General features: G+C 39.2%; 2 protein-coding genes across 4 annotated transcripts in view; both read left to right on the forward strand.

Annotated features, from left to right (window-relative positions):
• LOC117460536 (F-actin-uncapping protein LRRC16A-like) overlaps positions 1-15580 on the forward strand; it is a 64871-nt gene extending 49291 nt beyond the window's left edge. Inside the window, exons 21-39 of one of the 3 annotated variants that reach the window (XM_034102012.2) lie at positions 958-1130; positions 1988-2056; positions 3300-3393; positions 3544-3642; positions 3935-4063; positions 4185-4316; positions 4891-5066; positions 5161-5248; positions 5497-5637; positions 6460-6477; positions 7127-7193; positions 7331-7548; positions 7752-7861; positions 8125-8397; positions 8479-8689; positions 10606-10642; positions 10903-11175; positions 11308-11457; positions 12319-15580. In XM_034102012.2, coding sequence (XP_033957903.1) covers positions 958-1130; positions 1988-2056; positions 3300-3393; positions 3544-3642; positions 3935-4063; positions 4185-4316; positions 4891-5066; positions 5161-5248; positions 5497-5637; positions 6460-6477; positions 7127-7193; positions 7331-7548; positions 7752-7861; positions 8125-8397; positions 8479-8689; positions 10606-10642; positions 10903-11175; positions 11308-11457; positions 12319-12497 — 2637 coding nt within the window. In that variant the 3' untranslated portion in view covers positions 12498-15580. The remainder of the gene's footprint in view (positions 1-957; positions 1131-1987; positions 2057-3299; positions 3394-3543; positions 3643-3934; positions 4064-4184; positions 4317-4890; positions 5067-5160; positions 5249-5496; positions 5638-6459; positions 6478-7126; positions 7194-7330; positions 7549-7751; positions 7862-8124; positions 8398-8478; positions 8690-10605; positions 10643-10902; positions 11176-11307; positions 11458-12318) is intronic. The other 2 variants (XM_034102013.2, XM_034102014.2) reach the window with 2 other exon arrangements.
• A 148-nt stretch (positions 15581-15728) lies between these two features.
• Positions 15729-25490, forward strand: scgn (secretagogin, EF-hand calcium binding protein). The gene is made up of 11 exons (XM_034102728.2): positions 15729-15900; positions 16397-16467; positions 18964-19056; positions 20668-20757; positions 21232-21288; positions 22356-22433; positions 22563-22618; positions 22840-22885; positions 23387-23446; positions 24558-24626; positions 24928-25490. Exons 1-11 carry the CDS (start codon positions 15831-15833, stop codon positions 25057-25059), a joined length of 822 nt encoding a protein of 273 aa, XP_033958619.1. The 5' UTR covers positions 15729-15830; the 3' UTR covers positions 25060-25490.
• Positions 25491-26547: the final 1057 nt, after the last annotated feature.

Consider the following 26547-nt stretch of genomic DNA (forward strand, 5'->3'; position numbering starts at 1 on the left):
TTTATACGGACTTGTACTTTTTCTAACTTACTTACTATGATACATTATTAAACCGCCATGGTTACAAGTTACTTTTCAGATGGAACCTTTGAATATGTATAATGAGCCTTTGAAATATAATGTTTTGTGAGACAATAAGTTAAACCACCAGACAGTTAATAAACCACATCCATCTACAGCATAAAAGGCAGTTTACATGTTGATGCATGAATTATAATAATAATATATGTTATAATGCAACACTGACAGAGCCCTTTTCCGCTCAACCGGTACATTAAAAATGTATTGAGGTTAATTCTTAAAAGGTCAATTGAAAAATAAAAAGTTTTACTTGTCGATGAGTTGGGGTGATGATCAGGTCCTAGTGACGTTGGAGTCCTCAGCTTACAATCTTTAGGTGCTAAAAGTCCTTGTGCATTACTCTTAGAAAAAAAATTGGACCCTAAATCTAGGCCTGGCTTAGCCCTGAATCTTTAGTAGGTTCTCTTAAATCAAGCAGTGAGGAGCTTCTTTCAGCCTCTGCATGTTCTGTGAAGATGGCCCCCAGGAGTCTCCAGCTGTTTAAATGGCATGCATCATAAAGCAGCTCAAATCTGGTGAACAGACGGGCGCAGTTGGACATTTGTAAGCCCTCACATCACTCTCACATCACAAAAGAATCCACTTGATCCAGAGCTGAATTTTTCATTTTGCCCTGTGGAGTGCCCTGTTTTGAATGATAATGCATTTTAACGAAGTCTCACGCAAGTCCACTTGATCAACTGATAAATGTTTCATTGGAGTTTGCCCTTTTGAGTCACCAGCCACTCTAGGAACAGAGTTTTATAATTACTGATATATTTGCAACAACTCTAACTCGTTGAACCGTAAGGTGAAGATACACTGCAGTCTTGCTTTCCTAAAACTGTCAAACTCAACACCGTTTCTTCTTCTCCTCTCCCAACCCCACCTCCCCAGCCCCTCACCTCTCTGTCTCTAGCGGACTCGAGGCTGAAGAGTGATCTGACCATCGTCCTGAACGCCCTCGGCAGCAACTCCTCTCTCACCAGGTTAGACATCGGCGGGAACGCCATGGGGGACATGGGAGCGAAGATGTTGGCCAAGGCGCTACAGATCAACTCCAAACTCAGGTGAGGACATGTTCAGGGGTCAAAGGCTATTACATGATTTTCAATTAGAAGTATAACAAATAGAGTTGATCTTTTACTAGCTCTTCTGCGGTTCTAGATTTTGAATAAATGTGTTAGACATGCTGGGAATTCATGACGCCACTTATAATAATTTAACCTTGACAAAAATAAAATGGGAACACTTTACTTTGAAACCATCCCATTTTAAGCGTTAACACTTAATCATTCAATCAAACCTTATTTATATAGACATTTAAAACACACTATAATATTATTGTTACCAGATATATGCACATTTGTTATTGTTTATCATGCAACATTATATATGTGTTTCTATTAAGATATATTTTATATAATTACAACTGAACTGTTGACAGCATCCACGTTTGGTTAACCACCAAGTTACTGACTTTAATGCATTTTAAAACACTTATGTCTACTTAAAACAACAAATGGTGACAAATCATTTCTTAAATAAACTACATTGTCTTTAAATACTAAATAATAGAGGTTAAACTAAGTGTGGACTAATACAAATGACATAAATGCCTTTCCGCATGAGTGCTTACTCCAATATAACCACAACGTCATACATAAAAATGATAATGGACAACAGTGCAGTTATATACATATATTTTGCCATATATTTTACCCTGTGTCCGCTAAAACCCATCTATGCTTTTTTATGGTTCATTAATGTTTGAATAATTACCTGAATAGGAAACAATAGAAGACATAACATGAGACTGCACTTTCACACTGTCCTATTGCCTTTACGTTGTCAGTGGTTGTTGGTTTCTCTCTGAAATGATTAGCTCCTTCTTTGCTTGTGTCACAGCGTGTGTTTGTCTGTGCAGGTCTGTGATCTGGGACAGGAACAACACCAGTCCTCAGGGGCTCCAGGATGTAGCAGCCGCTCTGGAGAAGTAAGTAGCTCCTTCTGAATCTGTGTAAACTGGGTCCCTGTATGCCTACCATATACATGTATACATGTATACCTGTATGATAAACACTGTCTGTTGACAACATGTGAAGGCTACAGTGCACTTGTATACCTTTAATCTAACAGCACATACACTGGAGTGCTACATGAAAGCTGCTGGATGTGTTGTTGCACCTCAGTTGTCATTTGGCTTTAGGCTGAGCAGGAGGAAACCTTGAGGTGTGTTTAGACAGGAAGAGGAGAGATGATGACAGGAAGGAGACAAACAATAGAAGGACATACAGGGAATGTGATGAGCTGCTGAGGAAGGTAAAAAACAAGAGAACAGTAATTATGCGGTTTTCAAATCAAAGGAATATTGTTTAAGGTGATGGAGAGAGTAATTTGTAGGCCATATTCACACCAGATCTGACTATAAGAGTCGAGGGAAAAGAGCCGTCGGGTTCATATAGAAGTCAACCCTGCTTTAGAACTATGTTTCCTGGCGTAGTGCGTCGTTGTGTGCTTGTGTTTGCCATGAAGCCAGGAATATCTGAGTAAAGATGAATCAGTGTGTGTTTAAGGTCAAAATAAATCAACATTTGACTCAGCCTCTTGCCTTTCCTTTGCCTTCAAACGCCATCATTTTCATCTCTCTGTGCCTTCTGCTTTACTTTTCATCATGATATGAATATTAATAATGTGCAGTGACCTCTATTTCAAGATCAGTAACCTCGCTAATGGTCCCAGTTCATTGCTCTATAATAGACCAATGTGACGGAAGCTGAAATGCTGGGCCCCAAGCAATGCTACCACACACACACACACACACACACACACACACACACACACACACACACACACACACACACACACACACACACACACACACGTGTACACTTGCACACACACATACAAGAACACTTTCGTTAAAAATGGTAATGAACCCTGGCATATAATTACTGTATATGTCATGGTTCAATAACCTTAATGACAGCAAGTTATCCTAGTAATGAATTAGGTATTCAGATATTGACTACTTAAATTATAAATGATTGTGTTCTAAAATACCACAAGTGAATGCATTTCACTACAGTACTGTAGGTTAACTATTGTTCTACAGTCAGTAATATTAAAACCACAAATTGTGATTTAAATGTTCCTACTCTTTGCTTCTTTCACTTCCTCTTCAATGTGAACCAACTGTGGAATAATAATGTCCTCTCCCCTGGCTGTGTGTCCATCAGGAACTTCACAATTCGTTTCATGCCCATCCCCATCATCGATGCCTCGCAGGCTCTGAAGGCCAGCCCTGAGAAAACAGAGGATGCCTTGCTAAAGGTGTGTTTACATTTCTCATTGGTGCCCCCAGCTGTCCTGTGAACAGGACTTTTAAAGTCTCTATGCAACAGCTTTAGGGAAAAACTCTTACTGTTTATGATTTTCACTTTGATGTATATTCATGACAGTGGCGTTGTGTTTCCCCCCCAGATTGAGAGTTATCTGTACAGGAACCATGAAACCAGAAAGTACCTGCAGGAACAGGCCTATCGGCTGCAGCAGGGCATCGTGACCACCACCACACAACAGGTGATTATTGAATTAGTAGATCTGACTGTAACAAAAACTGTAAATAGGACATTAATAACTGAACTTTTACTTAACATTAACTTTTTATGCACAAGATCAATAGTATATTTGGTCTAGTATTGAGAGAGGAGGTATTAAGAGATTTTTTCTTTTGGGAACGAAGATATGTTTCATTGAACTTTATGGTAATTTGTTTATTCATTAGGAACTAACATGATATCCTAACAGTAAGTAGTTATTCATTAATTGAACATGTTTAAGCCTTTCAAAAACAAACTTTCTTGTGTTTCAGATGATTGACAGAATCTGTGTGAAGGTGCAGGACCATCTGAACTCTCTGAAAAACTCTGAGACAGACGTCATATTGGAGGACGTTAGGACAGCCGAGAACCTTATCAAAGATGCCAGGAACTCTAAAACGGTGAGAAGATGCATCATTTACATAGGCTTTGCTGATTCATGTGAATTCAATTATTTTATCTACATGCTTAGCTTTTCTACATTCCTTTGAATTCCTTCGTTGTCCTCTCTGTTCCCCTCAGCTGCTCCCTAACCTGTACCACCTAGGATCAGCTGCTAGAGAGGAGGTGAACAGCTCCTCAGCCGGACCCATCCAGGAGAAACTGGAGTCTATGGCTGGGGAGGTGACCAGTGTCATGGACCAACAGCTGCAGGTAGCCACAACAAAATGATTTAAGTAAAAAATTGTTGAATGTGACTTTATTTTTGACTCCGTACCTTGGATATCATTCTAACAATTAAAACAATTCAAAGTCTATCATGTACAGTAGTTGTGGTTAACAGTGTCTGTTTGTAATCAATACAAGGAACACTAAAGAAATGCACCACCTACAGGCAGTGAATACAGCCATTAAAGCAAAGGAAATGACTTCAAATCACTTTATTTAATTGTTAATAATAATAACTCATTTGATTTAAAAAGTACTTTAAAACAAATCTAAGTTACTAGTGCTACACACAAAGTACCAAAAATAAAATCAGTTAATATACAAATGTTAGTTACTTAGTGATTTAATAATAAAATGGTTAAGTCTATGTTCAGATCAAATAAATAAAATCTAAACTAGAAAGCCAAGGCTGTTTCCATAAGTGACAATTTGTTATAAGTTACTTGCTGGTATAGAATAGAGATATTTCCTCAATCTATCAGCCAGGAGTTGACTTAAATCAAACCCCACATCATACACACGTTTACCTACATTAATCTGTTATCTTTGTGCCCTCCAGACTCTGTTGGAGTCTATGGTGGATGCAGCAGAGTCTCTGTGTCCCCATGTGATGAAGAGGAGTACTCTTCGTCCAGAGCTAATGCAGGCCAGCTCAGCCAAGATGGTCGTACCCAAAAGCTTTGTCACCAAAACCCTCCTGGAGCAGTCTGGGGTGGATATCATCAACAAGATCAGGTGTGTTGAATAGTATTGAGAACATGTAAACCTGGATTTCACAGGTGGTTTGCTGCAGTACCTCACCATCACTCTCCTTCTCTTTTTGTGTCAGTGAGGTGAAGCTGAGTCTCGCGTCCTTCCTGTCTGATCGCATTGTTGATGAGATTTTGGAAGCTCTTTCCACTTCCCAACTCACTCTGGTAAGATTAAAGTCAACAATGCTTTCAAATGGCTCATTGAATTATTAACAATAACTGTTCATTTGAAAATATATTCGCTGTTACAAATTTTCAGCTGCATCCACACTTATTTAACCTTTTGCAATTTTTGTTTTGTTGATGTTCATTAAGTTTGAATCTCTCTGAAACTCCCTACTGTATGTTACTCATCCTACGTTTGCTTCTCTCTGTCTTTCTTCTCCCTGTTTCTTCCACTTTTCTCCTCCCAGGCAGACCACCTGGTGCGGCGAGGTCGCCCTTTGATGCAGCAGGGGTCCGTTGATCTTGACGTCCCAGAGGAGAAGATTCCTAAACGGGCATCGACCGAGATTCTGGAGGGCGAGAGGCTGGAGGATCTGGAGACCTGCATGGTAGGATTGGGCGGAAATGTGTGTTTAACCGTCCAGTGTTTATTATTTATCAATTGTTTTTCAAGGAACTTGATTTACAAAAAATATATATTTCCAAGCGCCCTGAACGCACATTTAGTTGTATGAGAGGAATGGAAGAAGCAATTACACCTGGCTTAAAAAGTCCTTCAGGAAAATCTAAATTTGCTAAAGACAATTGAGAAGGGATTTTGGTATTAATTTAAAGAACCTCCTCAAGTCAACGTTTGCTTTAATAGTTGGCTGTTTAGGTTATATCATTTGTACTCTATGAAAGCATATTTCCAAAATACTTGTCAGATTTCATTATGTGATAGAAGAATGATAATTGGAAAGAACTTGTCATTAACATGTATACAGTACGTGTAGTAGTAACGTATACTCTCCGGGAACAGAAAGAAGGAAAGAAGGGAGGACACTTGAGTGAAATATTTGAAAGAAATTAAGATTAACTTCACCTACCACTGTTTATTCAAGTGTATTCAACCTTTGTGAACATTTCCTGTATCTTTAGAAGAGGAACGGTTGCTTTCTTTTGTAGTATGAGTTTAAATACAGGCTGCATTGAACAGGAAGCTGCATGTTCTTTTAGTCTCTGGTCCTGTCTGTTTCTCTAGTTTTACCCCTCTCTTCATCTTATATCCCTCCCTGTCCTATCTATCTCTACTTTCTCCTGTTTTAAATGAACCCGGTACCCCAGCTATCTCTTTCGTTTTTGTCTTCACCAGGCTTTACTGTGTGTTGTCTTTCTCTGCTCTTCTTTTCCTCTGTTCTTCCTTCTCTTTCCATCTTTGCTCCATGGAGATTTTGTGCTGCACCACTGTAAGTAACTCTGGACTGCCGCTCTACACTCTCCTTTCAATCCACTTTCTTTTCATCTTACTGCTCTTTCTCTTTTCTGTCTCTCATCACTGTGCTTGCCTGCTCTTCACCTGTCTGTGCTGTAGCTTTATCTACAGCACAGACAGTCTCATGGTACAATTTATTTTAATTATGATAAGCTAAAAAAACGACAACATTAGTATAGAAGGACCCATGTTTCTTCACTCCCTCACTCTGTAAATTCATTTACATTGGCGAGTACTGATGTTGGAAAAATGCTTATTTGTCTTAATGCATTCGGCTACATTGCTTCTCTCCACTGATGCACTATGCCTGTCATCACCAGCTTGTAAATATGGATCACTGTACAATATAATATACAACATGTGCTACTTTGTTAACATGCTACCAGTGTGTGAAAGTTGAATAAGTTGTATATAAATATAATAAGATGTACCAATTAAAATAGATAATGCCCTCCAGAGTTTATTCATATTTAATTATTAGGATTAAGTTTGATATTAGTGCAAATTGGCACTCTATATAATCAAGTATAGTAAACAAATAAACTCTGGACATAATCTAGCTAGATAGCTAGCTTTGATATTTTGTTAACAGATCTGTGTTAAATATTATTAACATCTTTCAGATGACTCCTAAAACCAAGAGGAAGAGCATCCACAGCAGAATGCTTCGGCCGGTGTCTCGTGCCTTTGGTAAGCATTCCATTGCTTTTGTTTATTTTTATTTGAAATGTTATACGACATACCTCAATATTGTTGCCACTTGACCTGGTGACTAACATTTAATGTATATCTTCTTACAAACCTCCTAATGACCGTCCAACCCACAGAGATGGAGTTTGACCTGGACAGAGCCCTGGAGGACGTCCCTGTCCTTGTGGAGGAGAGTTCTAAAACTCCAACAACTCCATCTCCGATGTTTCCCAAACTGGAGCACCGACTGCCAGGAGGGATGGTGGAGCTGCCGTCTGAGGAGGAGAAAAAGCTGCAGCACTTCACCAAACTACGACCCCGCCGGAACAAGAAAAAGCATTCCAGCAAAATACCCGTGAGTAAAGCTTTGCATTGATATGTTCATCTTTTAAGACATAAATAGCCCCAAAATAGGTTACATTTTATTTACTTTCAGGAAAGAATGTAACAGGAAGAACAAAACATTCGTGGACTAAACACCAAATACTCTGGAAACAGTAGATTTTGTGTTTCAGATGGTCCATACATGGAATAATTGTCTTCAATGTCCTCTTTCAGCAAATCAACAGCGCTCCATCTCAGGATGGGGAGCAGAATGGCCTCATGGGAAGGGTGGACGAGGGTGTCGACGAGTTCTTCTCTACAAAAGTCACCAGGATGGATTCCAAGTAAGGCTTATGCCTGTATTTTTAAGTTTTCCATCCGTTCTTTCCAAAAGTTTTCCTCTGACTCTAGGATGGACTCATTTGAATTTTTACCAAAATTAATGAATATTCTAATTATAACATATACCACATTAGGACAGACTTACAGTAAGAGTAAACTGCGACTTGATTGTTTTCCATATGTAGTGAATCTAGTTTTTCATTAAAGACATTTAAATGATGGTGCTCATCTCTGAAGTATTTTGTCTCGTTCTGTCTCCTCTCAGACGTTCCAAGGGTTCAGAATCTCAAGATGGAGAGAAGAAGAAGAAAGGTGGATTCCTCAACCTTATCAAACGTTCCACTAAATCTGACAAAGCAGATAAATCTGACAAATCTGACAAATCAGACAAGTCAGATAAGTCAGATAAGTCAGAGAAAAACCAGGCCACCCCTGCAGCCCCGGGGACATCCTCAGCCTTGGCACCAGCCACTATCCCTGAGGAGCCGTCCTCTCCGAAGGTGGCACTGAAGAGCCCTGCGCTTGAGCCAAGGTCCAGGTATAGAACAAATATCCCCCACTGACTAAGTTAGTCTCAATGGACAAGTCTGAATCTCTACTGACTCCCGTCTTCCTGCAGAGACGCCTCCAGCCGCTCGCAGCCCGCAGACTACAGCAGCAGCTCCGACCGCTCCGAGGAGCTGAGGACGCCCGACTCTATGGACGAGCCCTGGGAGTGTTTAGACGGCAGGTGGAGTCCTCAGGGGGGCCGGAGGTACCCGGCGCTGCAGATGATGGGCAGTGGCCTCCTGGCAGAGATGAAGGCCAAGCAGGAGAGGAGAGCCTACAAGGTGAGGTGGTGTGAGTCTGCTGCACCAGGGAACAGTTACACAGTGCGCTTGGCTGTTGTTTCTAAACATCACAAACAGCAGATGACAAAATAAATGATAGTCAACTTTTTAACAATTCATGAAAAATGTAAGGTTGGAATAAGATAAGATGGAACTTTATTTATCCCCTTGGGGAAATGCAGGCGTTTATAGCAGCAACGGGGTCAGAGTTAAAAGCAGGATTCACACAAGGTAAAAATAAAGACAAAATAGAATAAAATATTTAAATAATAATACAAAAGATCACAGTAAAACGTTGAGCATTTGAATTAATAATGTTAGGACCGTGGAATCAAGTTATAATATCTATAAAAAAAATTGATGATTATGGCTATTTCTGAAAATGTCAAACGAATATGAATGGTGAATCTTCCCCCGAAACCCTACAAAAATAAGGATTACGCTTTTATGATAGTGATTTGACATTGAGCTATCGAGAGATATTACATGTGATTTGGTTTAAGGAATAAAGTGCTGCAGGTGTTCAGCCTCGACTTGTGGAGGCTGTTTCTATTCAAAACTCAATGTGGATTCCAGCTGGGAGAACACACAAAAAGGAAACCTCCACACACACACACACACACACACACACACACACACACACACACACACACACACACACACACACACACACACACACAGAGGCACAGATGCTGAGACATGTGTTTATCTTCAGGCTAGTCATTGTGCCTGTCAACATGTTGACATTAAAACACAAACAACCAGGATTTTCTTCCATGAGACAAGGTGAAATGAGGGAAGTGCAGAGTGGAAGAGATGGAGACATGAACAGGAAAGGGACAGATTAAAGACGAGAAAGAAGGCTAATATGCAAAGCAGGACATAAATGTGATGGGAAAATGTCAACTATTTAAAATGCCCACATCCTTCTTTTAAAAAGAGGTAATAATAGAGTAAGGGGGAAATAAGTAAGATAACACACATGCACAGAGTTTAGTAAGGGCCATGACTGTATGTTTTGTGTACTATTTGTGAGTCTGTCGTTGAAATACGAGTTTCTTTTAGCATCTGTAAGAGTGTTGTGTTACTACAGTGTAAGTTCCCTGTGTGTGTGAGCGTGCACTAAGAGGGTTATGGTGTTTGTTGCAGCATTAGGGTTTTTTTTATGACCTTGTATCAGTGGCACTAAAGCTGCCATCTGCTTGTTGCTGGCTGGCTTCCAGGTGTGTGTGTGTGTGTGTGTGTGTGTGTGTGTGTGTGTGTGTGTGTGTGTGTGTGTGTGTGTGTGTGTGTGTGTGTGTGTGTGTGTGTGTGTGTGTGTGTGTGTGTGTGTGTGTGTGTGTGTGTGTGTGTGTGTGTGTGTGTGTGTGTGTGTGTGTGTGTGTGTGTGTGTGTGTGTGTGTGTGTGTGTGTGTGTGTGTGTGTGTGTGTGTGTGTGTGTGTGTGTGTGTGTGTGTGTGTGTGTGTGTGTGTGTGTGTGTGTGTGTGTGTGTGTGTGTGTGTGTGTGTGTGTGTGTGTGTGTGTGATGAAGAGATGTATTCAGGAGGTGGGTCATTAATACAAAGTGAGTGTGTTTGTATGTGGGAGAGAGGAAGCTTTATCCTGAGCGTTTCTGGCACAAAGGCGCCCCCTTGTGTTTGGATGTTGCTTTTCAGTGTTACCTGTACATTTAGTATCTCTGCTAAAATCAAAGCGCTAAACTTAAAAATATTGTAGACATTGAATGCAACCAATGTATTTTTAATAAGAGATTGGTCTAAATATGTTTTACAATATTTGTGCTTACTAGGATTCATCTCATGAAATCAAGTTATACGTTTAAAAGATTTGAATACAAAATAATAGTATAATAATGGTTTTTACTGTTCTGACTTAATGCATAAAGTATTTATATATGTTGTCTTGTCTCCTCCAGTCTTCCAGCCCTGACAGGCCAGAAAGCAATGCTACAGGTAAGCTGTTTCATCTGTTGAGATAAACAAGGAATAAAGATTTTTAAAAATAATAATAATTAACGAGGACCTACAGCTGGTCCAATTCAATTATTTGAATGCTTCTTTCTGAGGCAGCGTCTGTTCAAATTCAGGAACACTAGTTTGATAATGAAGTGCGCTGTTCAAGTTTTTCTGTTTGGTTTCTTACAGAACATAATAATCCATCTATACATCATTTTTGTATTGACTTATTTCTTTGTTGTTGTTTTTTGTGTCAGTAGCCAAGCCCCAGCCAACCAATTCAGAAAGCAGGTCTTCCAGTGGCTCTAATAATAAACCTGATTCCCCGACTGGTTCTCCAGAGAAGACCTCTCCCCGTGCAGAGAACAAGCCAGACCGGGCCCCTCGTCTCAGGGCTACGTCTTCCTCCAGTTCCCCTGGGGGGCCATTCAGTCCCAAACCTCCGGTCCCCCAGGGAGCAAAGCCTGCTCTGGCTGCCCGGCCCACCATCCCACAGAAGCCCAGGACCAGCAGCACCAGCAGGAGCATCGGTACGACATTGAGCTAATGCCGCACTGAGGGGATTTTTGCTATCGTGATTCTTTTTTTTATCTTCCTGCAAGAATATGTGGATGGATGAATGACAAGTTGATAATATTTTTTTGTTATAATTTTCTTTACAGATGATATCTCAGATCTTCCAAGCAGTGGGCCTGGGTCTCCTAAGGTCTCAGTTCTTCCTTCTACGCTGAAGAAGACAGTGTCAGAGAAAGAGAAAGAAGGCCAGACCGGTCTGCAGTCAGCAGGCTCTGCTAACAAAACCACTCAGGATGGTGGGTCACAAAATCTTTGACTATCTCCAGGTAGCCCATTCATGCAGTGGTGTTAATGAAAAGAATAAAGATTTCAACTGCATTGCAATTAATAATAGATAAAACATCTAGATGTCATCTTCTTACAAACACACTTTTCTCTTTTTGACTGGAAAACTGTCTTTTGCCCAGAGCAGATTGTTCCTAGATAGACAGGAGGATGCTTGATGTCACTGTCGGGGTCTGACAGCAGTTGTATCTATTATGTAACAGAAGCCTGGCAGCTTGGGGATGTTTGTCTGTCTGTCTTTGCTCCCTTCCCTCTGATGTTCTTATATACGTCCTCTCTTTGGTTAGACTTTCTTCTCTCTGCTCTTTCTTCCTTCCCGTGTTTGTTATCAGTGACGCCCTCTGGGGCCTGTCAGAGGTAAACACATCTAATTCATCTTTATGGCCATAATTCCCACTCTTCGCCAAATTAGAATTTCTTTTGAAATTGTTATCGAATAAATCCAGAGAGTCTTAAAAGCTGGAGGGGGCCGTTTTAACAATGTCCATTTATACACACAGTGAGTAGGCTGCATGTGTCTTGTATAGGTTGCTTTTCAGCCCTCTGGGTCTGCTATTTGGGTCAATGTTAAAAAGCAGGTGTGATTGAGGTGCTTTAAATCCCTTCCTGCTTCACTTTATGTTTCAACTGACTTTTAGGCTAGCTATGGCAAATTAGCTGACTGCAGCAGTAACTAAAAAAAGCTTTATCTAAAAATAATCCATAATTTCCAGATTCCCTCTCTTCTTCACTTCTCCCCCTTCCTTTCTCTTGCTCGAAAATTGTCGATAGTCTGTCTGTCATTTTCATCTTGACCTTTCTCTTGCTTTCAGTGAGGAAAGGCTCGGTGTCAGACTCCCTTCAGCGACCTGGCCGTCTCCGTGTCAACTCTGAGGATCACGGCTCCTTCAAGACGAAGGACCAATGTCCAAAACAAGACGAGGACAAGGCAGCGGGCAATAAGTCATCAGACTCTGGGGAGGAGGCAGATAAAGACTTTATTTTAATATAAGTAAGACAAAAAACTAGAGGAAATCCATTGACAAGACTGACATGTTTTCCTTTAAAAAGCAACTAAGTGGGAATCTTAAAGATATGTTTTCATTTATATTACAAATCTAGTTTGGTTTTCAGGAAGACCTACTGAAATATATCAGGTAATACACAGTTTCAAATTAAAAGTTTGGTAATTATGATAAAACAATTATTATTAACACTTGGGGGGAATGTTCCATCACATGTCACCTATTAAACCAAACTGTGCTAATTCTCCTAAGAGCTTCCTTATCTTTGCTTTCAGATAAAATCTCATGTTTCAGAAAGATAACATTTTCAGGATATTAAGAAATGTTTCCTAGGGGGACCGAGCATATACAACCAATAAATACTGAAACCTTTGTAAACCACTAAGAAAAAAATAGATGCTTCAGGAACCAGCAGACTTTATGTGCAAAAGACAGACATTGAAAGTGTTTATTGAAAACACTCATGGTGTTTGACTAATAATGAAACATGTTGTTGTTTTAGCTTGTCTCCCAGGGACCAGACACATGTAACAACATCACTGTTCTGTACTTGAACTCCAACATACAACCAGACCCCAATGGCATTTGTATAGGTTTTTCTACATGTTATTTTTTTCAGTATGTGCAAGTTACTTCTCTCCGGACTTCAGAGGTGACTGAATCCATTATGCAATTCTTTGACATTTATTTTCCAGGATAGTACAGGTTCAGCTGAGAATCTCGGCCCATCATCAATCAACATATACACTTGATGTAGCTTGCCTAACAGCTAATCTACATGTCACTAAGAGGAGACTCACCGTTCTCTTCCCTGAAGGATACTGTCTCTGTGTAGGAGAGTTGGAGTGACCATATGAAGTGTTGCTTTGAGAGGACTGTGGTACACTTTAACTTCACTAAAAACCAACCAATACGGCTCCAGCACTGTTAACTAACACTGTTCTCTGTGTTAAGGAAGAAAGTGTGTCTCGTAGACGCCTGTCATTAAAGTGCAATACAGAGTTCCAGCATAAACATGTCTGTAGTGGGGTTTTTTGTCAAGTAAACAAAACCGAATAGCTTAATTGTTTGCTGGTACACTCACATGAGACTTTTAAAGTGAGGTGTGCCAGTGTTTGTCACAGTCCTAGAGACTCTGAATTGCTCTTAAAAGACGGATTGATTCCTCACACATACATTACATTCCCCTGGTGTGCTGATGGTCCAATGAAAGCAAAGATCTCAAGAGGAACACAAAAAAACACTGACATTTGCTTTCCATTTCAGAAGCTATTTTGTGTGATCTTTGTGTAAAAGCGCGACACTGAGGGAACTCCAGCCTTCAAACACTGCCGACCTGACATCCAGGGGCTTTCAAATTCAGTTCATATTTGCTTTGTTCCTCAGCAACAAGTCTCAGGCAGACTCCTCTTATCTTTGTCTTTTAAGTGCAAGAAATGCCCTTTTCACACTGCTAGGTAGTCAACAAACAGATCCCCAAAATAACCATATGTGCAAAGCATTCATCTTATCATTAATTGAGAAAAGCTTTAAAAAATGGTAACTGAGATGTGTGGCAACGTATACATCAATGTACAGTTTTGACTCGGCATTGGATTGTAACCTTTAAATGAAAGTAATGCAGTTATAATAATGTTGGATGCGCAGGTTAGGACGGACATTCATTCACATTTGTTTTATAACATGCTGTTTTCATGTCTTTTTTTAGTTACCTTCATTACCCAAAAAATATCAGAATTATTCAAGTCGTAATTATAAATAAGAATCTTGGATTTTTTATGCTATTATACTTTAAAAACTAACAAATGTGGATTATTTTTGTCAATTAAATTGCTATAGTGCTATTTTACTAATGCAGAGTATGTTTAAACGTTTACCAAATCAACTTTGCCATTATGATGTGAATGCAGCATTATACCCCTGTAACACATATTTGAATCCAACTCATGTTGGATGAAACACTGTGGAATTACCTTTTACTTTTGACTATCTAGTTGTTGTGTGGCAAACTGTGCTCCAGCATTAATACTGAACGTGCACCTGACATCGCTTTTCATTTGCAGTGTGAAAGGGGTACAACTTGTATTTTGAGTCTAAATAAAGTCAGGGCCAAAGGTCTTACTGGTGCACCTTTACCTATGGTGTCTATCGATGTCTTTTTTGTAGGATTATTATGATAACATTCTGTTTCTTTGTCACTCATCATGGATCAGGAAATAACACTGTTACTGTTGTAAATAGTTATTATAGTGTCTGATGTCAACAACTGCTTCGATTTAAGTCTGTCTCAAAAATCCATTTTAATTTGAAAGATGTTCCAGGACACAGGGAAGAAAATAAAACTACTTTGCAGTATGTACTAAAATAACATGGACACCCTCTTCTCTCTGTTTGGGATTTCAGAAGCAGCTGGCTGTGTTTCTGTCAAGTTTTGTGAAAGATTCAAATCAGAAAAATGAGAATCAGTTTCATTTCTGTTGGTGCATGGAGTGGAGAAAGTGAAAAGTAGCATTGAGTCCAGACTCCTGAGTCTGTTTGTATGACTGCATGATGTGAGTTGTACTGTTTGTATATATGTGCTTTCATACATGTAGGAGTGTGCATGTGTGTATACGTATGTGTAATATACACACTGTGATGCATTCACACGCCTATGTGAACACGGCAAATCCTATGTTGTTTTGCTACTAAGTACACTACTATACTAGGGGTTTGTTTGTAACTTATTTGGAATAAACAGTGGCCATGTATGTCTTGATCCTTTGTTTTTCCTTTCACATGTACATTGTGTTGATAAATGTAGAAATTAATTATGTGTATGTATTAATTTGTTATGACATGTAATCAATTTAATGTTTCTTTCTTTATGATTCAAAAAATAAATGATGCAAAACAATGACTGTTTTCCTTGAGCTGGAAAAATAAAATGCAAATGACATGTTTGCTATTTATCAGTCTGGATATGTTATTTGTTCCATTTTGTCACGGATCAATGTTTCATTAAGTCATTCTGCTGGTGTTGGACATTTCTTCATGCAAATAATATTGAATAAAATAATTTTACAAGCTTTTTAATCTCTGCATTCTCTTTTTATGACATTTGTTGAAGATGCTTTGCAGTGTACTAATACAGCCACCAGATGGCAAATACAATCTTACAGCATACCCTCTCTCTCTCTCTATGTCTCTCTGTCACTCACCCAGAGAAGGTGTGGTTTTCACACCAGAAAGAGCATATGTCAGCCAAGCATCCCAACGGTGCAACACAACTTGTCACCTCACTCCTCAGTTGACAGCTTACTTTGCCTTTTCTTATCAACATGGACACTGCTTTTGATAACCTGGATGCAGCTGGTTTCCTGGAAATCTGGCAACACTTTGATGCAGATGGTGAGGATATTTAAACTGTTCATACTTTTTGATACATTTTCTTCATCTACAGATAGCACAGTACTTTAAAATGCATCTTCTGCTGTTACTAGACAGACAACCCTTCTCTGTGATGACTACTTTGAGTTCTAGTTGTGGGATGTAATTGAAGTTCTTGTGGTTAAAATGCATGTTGACATTGCAAAATAACTATGTCCTCTGGTACTATATTTGAAGAGAGTACAACCCTATGTAATTCTGTTTGAAATTTTTTTACATTAAATGTACATATGTCTCAAATCTGAACATTGAGCAACAACCCTTTACAAGTCTTAGAATATGGAAATAATTGTGTAGTGATTGGGTGGCGAAGTGAATCCATACGTTTTTACCTATGGTTTTTACTCAGTATTTTTAAGATAAGATAGTACTTTATTGATTGGGAAATTTGGGATTTTTTTTGGGGGGGGAATCAGACTCTCTTCACTTGATCTTTAAAATGTTTTTTATTTGACAGATAATGGCTACATTGAGGACAAAGAGCTTGATGACTTCTTCCGTCACATGATGAAGAAACTGAATCCACAGGTGAGAATACTTTGGATGAATTAATCCATAGATTGTGACGACAGCCATTTAGTGCAACACGCACCGCAATATCATTTGTATTTGAAAATGCTACTTTACTGTGTCAATATATACTCACGGACTTTGGATGAATTAATCCATGATTTGTGACGACAGCCATTTAATAGAGTGCATCATGCACTCAAATTATATTGCGGTGCGTGTTGCACGCACTGTGCATGCAACACGCACCGCAATATAATTTGTATTTGAAAATGCTACTTTACTGTGTCAATATATATACTTATATAGTCACTTTATTAGCTACACCTGTTCAAAAGCTTAATAACGCAAATATCTGTTATGATTATTGTGTTATGTCTTGTTTTGGGTGTTTTCTTCCTTGTATATTGTCTGGTCCTTCTTCCTGTGTCTTTCCCCTGTCGTTAGTTTCCCTGGTGTGTCTAGTTGTCTGATTGTGTTCACCTGTCGCCCTTGTGTTTCTCCTCCCCTGCCCGGCTGTTTCTCGTCTTGTGATTACCCCTCCCTGTATTTAGTATTTTCCCTTCCTGTGTTCAGTGTTGGTTTGTCTTTTGTTTGGGAATGAGTTCACTGGTGAGAGTTCTGTTTTGTCCTAGTTATTTTTATTTTATCCTTGAAATAAAGGCTTTTTTCAGCGTTATCTGCATTTGGGTCCTGCTTGCTTCACTCACCGTAACAATATCTCATCACCCAATCACAAGGCAGCAACTCGATAGGGTCAAAGCAACTTACTCTTTCTACACTTAGTTCAAACCAAGTGAGAAAGGTGATATAATTACATTTGAATTATGCATGGTTGTTGGTTTGAGTATTCAGAATAATGTCTGTACTTGAGAAGGAGAATTAAGACATACAGTTGCTTTATTTCTTAGCTAATCTTCCTATTTGTTCATATGCCTGGTCTACTAGTAGATCTGCATAAAAGGGTAATCCAATTTCTCATGTTTTGGTTAAACATTTAATATAAGACACCATTTGCCAAGATTACATCTTAAATCAGTTCCTTGGAAATGCATTTGACTTTGCACCCAGACTCTGCCGCACTGATCTGTGCGGGCAGCTGAAGCTCATGCAGTTATCTGGACGGGTGGGCAGACTGTAACGATGTCAAGAAAAACACAATTAAAGAGCTCTGGCCACTGTCAAAGGAAAAGTCCCCAACCGGTTATAATATAAACCAAATATCCCTACAGCTATTAGTCCATGTTCCAGTGTGTGTTTGCTTGTGATTGGACTCCCTCGGACACTAATGGGGTTTTACTAAAACAAACAGACCACTGACCACATGTCTCTCTAATGTTTGCTCTCCATCATAAATGCCCCCAGGATAAGTACTGCTGTGTATTTGTAATGCTGCAGTCATTCTATTATACTCTATTCCTCCATTGGGGGATATTTACCAAATGGTTCCTTTATATCGTTATGTTTTTTTAACTTCCTCTGGGGCAAAATATTCTGTATTTATGCAGATTTTACCTTCTTGTATTACCACAGTTTAGATGATTTGCTCACATGCAATTTGATGAATTTGCATGTGATACACTGTAATATAAGCCTGCACACATGGGTTTGTTATGCAGTGCACCTTGCGTTGATCGTGTGCATTAAGTGAAATATTAATATGTGCTTTTCAAACTTCTGCTTAGCAACAGGAGATTACTGGTGCAGTCTGATAGAAAGCTGATGCTGAAGATAAAGTGGTGTCTCTGTAATGGGCAGGGATCTGGCACCTGGCTGTCTGCAGACTGGGTGCTCTGCCCTGCACCAATCCATGATTCACACTTCAACACCACAGATCAACAGGTTTCTATAGTTACAGATCGGTGATGGATGGTTTCCAAAGAGACTAGACAATTAGCTTCTAAAAATGTTTTAAAAATAACTACAAAGGCTGAAAAATATCTTGCCTGGAGTTGCTTCGTGCTTTCTTTTCTGAGCTGTGGTTTAAAAAGAGAGAGCCTGGTCTTGACAGGAAAAGGAAATGTGATTCTTAACCCAGATTAGCATGCAACAAACTATTGTTGCTTTTTCATTTAATTTATCTGTAGTTATCTTCTTCTAGAAGATGTACATCCTGTGCATCTATTTTATTTGGTGCACTATAAAGACCGGGTTGACCAAGGACATGTAGAGTGAGCTACATGAGTGCTTTACAGAGAGTAAGCCTTGAGTAAGCAATACATGAGAGAAAAAAGAATGAGTGTTTAAAATAGTATCCATGGTGACATGGCTTAAAATAACTGTGACTCATCAAGTTAACTATTAATCCATTAATATTGTTATTTTCCAAGATGTTCAAACATGTGGCTAAAGGGAATCAATGTTATGGAACAAGTCTTTTTTAGTACAATTAACTGTGTTTACTATAGCACGTTGCCCCATCATGTACTGTATCATCATCATGTCTCTGTCCAGTTGAATTGTGGACCTAGGGCAAAAATCGATGTGTCATCCAAACCTATTGTGTGTCCACAGGAGAAAGTGACTGAAGAAAGGGTCCAGGGGCTGAAGCAAAGGTTTATGTCCGCCTATGATGTCACTGCTGATGGGAAACTACAGATTCAGGAGGTATGATACTATTTCTTCATCTCAAATTGCTAACTCATGTTTTTACTTGTTCTCCTTTATGCTTACGGTCAACATCTCTCTGTTTCTCTCTGCACACTGAAAACCATCTCACGCTAACATCCTCTTTATTCTACATGTATCTTCCTCTCCTCTGCCCCTTCTTTCTCTAACTCATCTATGTCACTTACCCCTTTCTCTTTCTTTCTCTACTCCCCCTCACTGTTTCCCTGCTGTTTCCATCTCCTCTTCATCTTCTGTTGATCTAATGTATCCATAACAATGATGCAGCTGGTACCATATTGCAGAGGATGGGAAAACGTATTTCCGGGGATTGATGATAGTCTTGATAAGCCACCCTGTAGTGAGAAGACCGTTTTAAATATGATTGTATGCAGAGGTTCACAGATGATTTAATACCAAACAATCTTCTGAATTTATACAGCAATTAATGCACTTCTGTAATCTTGTCTGAATAGGTAAAATAACTAAAAGAAACAACCTATGGATCCTTTTGCACACTCAAATAGGACTACTGCTTGTAATAATTTTTGTTGATTCTCAAATGTCTTTTTCATTTGGCAGTTTATTTAATGAATTCCAACTTGATTTTACAATTTAACATGCTGCGGCTGTTTCCCAGAAATGAAAGGCCCTTTTTTCATGACAATGCTCCCTCAGCCTCAATTCTGAGTAATTGGTGCAGCTCTTGGCACAATAGCAGTGCAATGCATTGTCTTTTACTCTTTTAAAAAAAGCGAATGTACACTTTCGTTAGACCAATCACTTACAGTAATGCATTAACCCACAGACCAAAGTGCATTTGCTTTTACTCGAGAAAGCCGGAAAATATATCTTCCATATATGTGTGATTCAATCTGACTGATGCAGGAACCGTGTGGTCAAACCTCTTAGTAGCTACTCGCCTAACTAAATATCCTTCCAACTTTTTCTCCCCTAATTTGTTAACCATGCGCTCTTTTTAACACATTTAATTGAACACTGGCTCCTATCAAGTTAACATCAATGTTGGTGCATTGCGCTATGAGGCAAATTGCCGCAGTATCAGCCTGTGATATAGATTGGAGATGGGGGGCCAGTTTAATCGGCTAATGGAATGCTGATGCTATTAAAAAAGGACAGACAAGAGAGGAGCATCATGAACTGGAGCGGAGCCAAGAGGAGCTGCTGTAGCGTTGGACATCCAAATGACACTAAATCTTTTATTCTTACATGTCCTTCTTCGTATGTAGCCCTGCAGTGGTTTAGTTTGTAGAGATAAAGAGGCTACCATCTTCATACGATAAAGATAATGTAAATAAAAAGTACAGTATATTCCTGTATTCTGGGCAGTGTCTTTAGTTTTTCAGGATAACCCCCAAACTGTATTGACACAGACAATGTAGAATAGTTTCATTGGATCCATTAATAAAAACTGACCCCTGATCTGATCAAGTTATAAGACCAGTGTGGATAAGCCTGAACTGTTGTAGAGTTTCTGTGACTGCTATACACTTGTGACTAAAGTGGACAGAACTTTTCCAGATTGAGAGCTAGACAGAATTGCATTGTCCAAACACTGATCTCTGCTCTGACCTCTTCCTTGTTTTTCAGTTGGCCAATATGATCCTCCCTGAAGATGAGAACTTCCTGTTAATCTTCCGCAGAGAAGCTGCTATGGATAATAGCGTTGACTTCATGAAGGTACGTTTCAAAGACTATACCAATCATCATTCTAGATGTGATAATACATCAAGTGTTGAGCCACATCCAACAATATTTGTAACTATTAGGAATATGTGGACTACATTGTGTCAATGAAAAACTTTAGGACCAGTGAGAATTATACAGGAGCATTAAAACCACAAAACCTGGAGAGGTATCCTGATGCCAGTGATCCCAAGACATACATGAAGTGACTGCAACTCACCTTTTTTGCTTGTCATTGACGGATTCTTTTTCTTACTGGAAGACTCTTGTGTACAAAACTACGTGTATGTGATCGTGTTTCAGCTTTAATGCTTTCTAGTCAGCAATCCCACAAAAGTTTTTTTGCTAGTATCTCAATAAAAAGAACTAAAATAACACAACTATCTTTGATGACTAGTTTAAATCCATTTATCACCACTGTACATTTAATGCAAGCATTTGTTCATTTCCCTTTCCTGCCTACTGTAGATATGGAGAAAGTACGATGTTGACTGCAGCGGCTACATATCAGCTCGGGAGCTCAAGGTAAAATTGCCAAACAAAAAGCAGAACCCTTCAGACCCGGCGGCAGACATACGTCTCTGGGCGGGCATTTGATTTACCAGGGCGGGCCCACCCCGAAACTTACATTTCCCGGGAAATCTGAATTGCTCGAGGGGATTGTCCCACAGGAGATTTTTTGAAATACTAACATAAAATACACATTCTGGTACTCTCTTGAGAAGAAAAATAAATAAATCTATTACTACACGATATATTTAAAAAAAATGAATGCCATTTTAGTTTTCTGTTACTTTGTTCTGAAAGCTGAACCTGCTGCTCCTCACTGAAGAGGGAAGAGGCTGTGTGAATTACTTTACTTTGTGGATAAGGATGGATAGCACCCATTGTTCTGTGTGTCAAAATGAAAGACAGCCCACACACCTATCAATCATCAAACCGAGGGGGTCTTATTTCATTACGTGTTTTCTATCAACATGTAATGTTGTATTGATGTATATAGAGATGTACTACAGCAAAAGTATTCTCGGTCGGGACTTCCTGCAACAACACCATGCCGTTATTCTGATTGGCCAGAAGACATTATCAAAGATGTTCTATTGAGAAGACGATCACTACGTGACAAAAGTTTTCAAAACCGTTTCTAGTCTTCGGTATTTCCAGACAAGTGACTACTGAAATCAATTTTACTAACTGCTGTCTGTGCAAATTACTCCGCGAGTTGGCGGGCTTTATTTTGCTTACTTTAACATCATTTTTCATGGTGGGCTAAGCCATTTCTTGGTATGGCTGTACCCAGTATACCCTGGTGCCGCCACTGAACATAATAATAAAACAATTAAAATGTTGTATTCAGCCCTGATTTAAACAGCGGGCCCAAATCCTGGATGGGCGGGCCCAAATCCTGGATGGGCGGGCCCGGCCCCATGGGCCCGCCCATGGCGCCGGGTCTGGAACCCTTACTCGTGTTTGTTTCTGCATGAGGAACCGACCTTATGACCACATTGGCAGAAAATGACTTGACTGCAGCCCATAGAATCTACTTCCTGTTCATACACTGAGATGTTTAGTCCATTATCTTTTGTTTTCAGGCTTTCCTGAAAGATCTCTTTCAAAATCATCAAAAGGAAGTGTCATCTGATAAATTGGAGGAGTACACAGACACAATGGTAGTAACACAGTTCCAGACTGTAAAACACTTATAAAAAGATGTTGGTCTTCCCTCAGTGTTAAATCACATAATAAGTGAAGATTTGTGTCATGTTTCTCAGTAGGACTAAAAAATGTTTTTCTTGCAGATGAAAATCTTTGACAAAAGCAAGGATGGCTCTTTGGATTTGAACGACTTGGCCAGGTACTTTTCAGCCAGCAGAGAGAAGATTTACAGGAAAAAGTCCCTCCAGTGTTAAGATGTCTGTCAAATACTGTATGATAGAATCTTTGATGCATGACACTACTGTCGGATAGCGTGAAATAATTTTTTGCTAAATGCTAACAATATAAAAAATTACTGTTTTGACCATTTCACCTCAAAAGATGATATGGTTTTCTTTGATGTTTGTCTTCCTCATTTAGGATCTTGGCTTTAGAGGATAATTTCCTGCTCCAGTTCCAAATGGAAGTAAGTGTATTCTTTATATTTGTCACATTATACTGAAATTAAGGGGAAATGTGTTGACTCATCAACACATATCATTTCATACAGTCAAAGAGCACACTCCAACTGAAAACTAAGAGAACACAATGACTTAGAAAAAGGTTGTGTTACTGAAGGAACGTTCAAATGGAGTAGAAGTCAAATCATAATAAATAGCCTTTTAAATAGTACTTTTAAAATGTGTTCCAATAATTAAAACCTTGAATCAGTAAATTGCCCTTGATAGGTATGAAATCAAAATTAAGTTATTAGGAATCCATTGAATACGTATTTTAAATCTCATTAGTATTGAATAAGCATCGTCTTAGTTCCAAGTTTAATGTCATTATCAAGCATCACAATTTGACAGAACTATTTATCACATTAAAACACAAGTTAATCATGTTGTGACAATTTCAAACATTTTGTTCTGTTATTATAATCTGATTTCTCCAAATCTCACAAGTCCTCTATTCTATTCCTAAGGCCTGCGGGAAAGAGGAGAGAAAGAGAGACTTCACGAAGATCTTTGAACATTATGATGTTGTAAGTACACGAAAACACTGGTGGGACACAGATGATGACTGACCTTTCATACGTTTCTCCTGCAGTATGTGAGCATGTGGGCATTTAACACAGCAAGGTCTTCAAACAGCCGGAAGAAATTCTATGTTGAGGAAACATTTTCCATCCCCAATTAGCACCCTCAAATATGCATAATGTGAGCAGAAGAAGACTTGTTATGGCATCAGTGAATCCACTTAGCTCCCTTTCCTCTATAATGAAACATAATAGAATGAAGCACTCATTATGTTGTCACGTCACTCTCCGGGAGGACGACTTCACTTTTCAGATTCATTCACAGAACAGTAGTGCATGTATGAAGGACTTATGTGAAATCTATTTATTCTGCCTGCACTTTATTTTAATGTCTGGAAAACCTTTTGTAGGAAGTGTCCTATGGTCACTTTCAGCACATGTCAATTATGTTTCACATCTGCATTTATCGAAGCACTTAACAGCACAGCAAGTGGCCCTTTTTTCAAGCTTTGCAAAAAGAGGTTTAAAATGGTCAGAAAATAACAGATGTAATCTTTGGTCGCATGGGGAGAGGCTGTGGTATCAAAGTAGACAGCCGGCTCCTCCCCTGAAGTCTCTGCGTGATAGATACAAAACCTCAAATGGTTTCCGAAGGCACTTCCTGTGAGTGTATGAATGCCCATTACTTGGGATGATAAGCAGGCGCCTCGTATGACAGCCCTGATGCGTGTGAATGGGTCAATGTTGGCATTTTGTGTAAAAACCACAGCATTAATGCAAATCCATTAAACTTTTATCACTTCTCATCATCCCTTCTTTCAAGCAAAAGTGGTGCACAACTGCAGTTAGGAGGAGGATTACAATCATTCATTTTTTCTCTACAGATTGTGTTTATTTTAATAAATGTAATGTGAGCAGCTGATAAGCATGCAAACGCTCCAGGATTCTTACATGTATATAGCTAGGAAAGTGTTCCAGCCCCACAAATAAACCCAATGAGTAGGCCTACGCCCAGCAAAGGAACAGTAATGACCGACTGAATAATGTCATCATGATGTGAATTAGATGAAGTAATCCTCAATTTCTGTCTTTTCTCTTTTCTTTCTTTCCTGGTCAGAGTAAGACAGGAGCGCTGGAGGGTGCCGAGGTGGACGGCTTTGTCAAAGACATGATGGGCCTGGTCAGGGTAGGACACTGTGTTGCAGTTTCTGCAAACATGTTTTCTGACATTACGATTAAATGTGTTGTAATGTATAGTTGTATATCTATGTAAGTATCCCAAATTGCTGATAATGTTTCCTTTTCTACACACATAGAGATTTGGTATCAAACCTTAGTCTTTGTTCGGTTTCCTGCCAAAAACAGCTCTATTTATAACAACTCTAAATTGCACACAGTATGTGACTCCATTCTGGCATAGTGCAGATTGTTTGCTAAAAGTATAAAGCCTTTCCACTCTCACTTCCTCTCTCTTCGGTCCTCTCCAGCCCAATCTCACCGGTCCTGAGCTGGAAAAGCTGCGAGGCGTCCTGCTGCGTCACTGTGACGTCAACAAGGACGGAAAGATCCAGATGAATGAGCTGGCTCTGTGTCTGGGAGTCAAACATAAACTCAGTTAGAGCTGTATCATGACATGTATCATGAAACACTGACTCTGTATAGCTAATGGCAGAATGTGTTGTTTGTATCCAGATCAGTCTAATTACTGGGTTATTTAAGGTCAGAATTCATAAAGAGGAGTTATTTGATCTGACTATGTTTAAAAAACGATTTGATACTGTGTGATGAAAAATAAATTTAAATTACTGCAAATCTTCTAAGATTTTAAATAACAGCTTGTTGTGCATGTTGCAGGCCAAAATGAAAGGAATGAGATGTAATTGTTATTTTTTCCCAATTGACTGTCTGTCATGTTGGGTGGTGATGCAGTTCTTTAGCTATTACTGTTGTTTTCACATTTGCATGTTTCTCTGACACAGAAGGCTGAAATATAGGATGTGGTTGTGATTTTAATGTATTGCGCTGAAGAAGAAATAAAACAATCACATAAGCAGACCATATTGGTTTGTCTGTTTTATTTTTTTCAACAAGGATTACATGTATCACTTTATTTATTTACTTTTTCTGAGGGATTTAACATTTTCATCTGAGATTAAATAAAGTAGTTGAGTTATTCCTAAAATGATCATTGAATCACACATCTGAGTTGTATCATTAACAGTGGCGAGCCGTCAGTGCCCTCTAGGCCCTCCCTAAAATATTCTGGAAAATAATATTTGAAAACATTAAAAAAAAAAAACGTTTTAAATATTATTTTTTATATTTTTTTGTTGTTACATTTTTCATTAGTTTTACCAACATAACTTGATTTAATTGTATTTAAAATAATATTTCCAAAGAAATAAATCCTTAGAATCTGCCTGTTCAGTTTCTGTTGGAATGTGAAGGGTTAAATGCCGTCTCTGCGAGTTACTAGGCTTGTTTGAGACAAGCGAGACCTGCGCAGACCTGCGCAGTTGCGATCAACGTCTTGCTAGTGCGTTGCATGATGGTTAGTCCTTTTGTCCGACAGGGGCTGCTTCTCAGGTCGACTATTTTCATTTCCTCGCTCCTCGGTCCTCGGTCTCACCGGAAGTTGATTTGCCTGCGCCATCTTGAGTACCGTCCCATGGCTCTTATTTCTGCCGGAGGACCGAGGATCGAGGAGCGATCATGGAGGAGCGATAACCGAGGAACCACCAGACCAGAGCCATCTCTAGGGCTCTGCACCAGACCATCCTCCGATGAAATCCTCAGATACTCACCCCGCCCCCTTACTGTGTATCGCTCACTGATTGGACGAGACTTCTTGACATGAGAGCAATACCCCAGCGGAGTGAAGAAAATACATGAACCTCACGGGACTCACTCCTCAGTTTATACCGTGTTTTGTTTCAATTAATGTATCATTTAGTTACAAATATGTGATATATCTGAACAACAAAGTGGTCAAAAATCATTTTATTCATTTATTGGAAACATTTTCATGTTCGCTTTTTTCGTTTTATATTTTCATTTATTGTCATTTCCATTCAGTCAGTCATTAAGTGCTATTTAAAATGTTAATG

This window comes from Pseudochaenichthys georgianus, chromosome 16 (assembly GCF_902827115.2).
Source record: "Pseudochaenichthys georgianus chromosome 16, fPseGeo1.2, whole genome shotgun sequence".
Taxonomy (NCBI): domain Eukaryota; kingdom Metazoa; phylum Chordata; class Actinopteri; order Perciformes; family Channichthyidae; genus Pseudochaenichthys; species Pseudochaenichthys georgianus.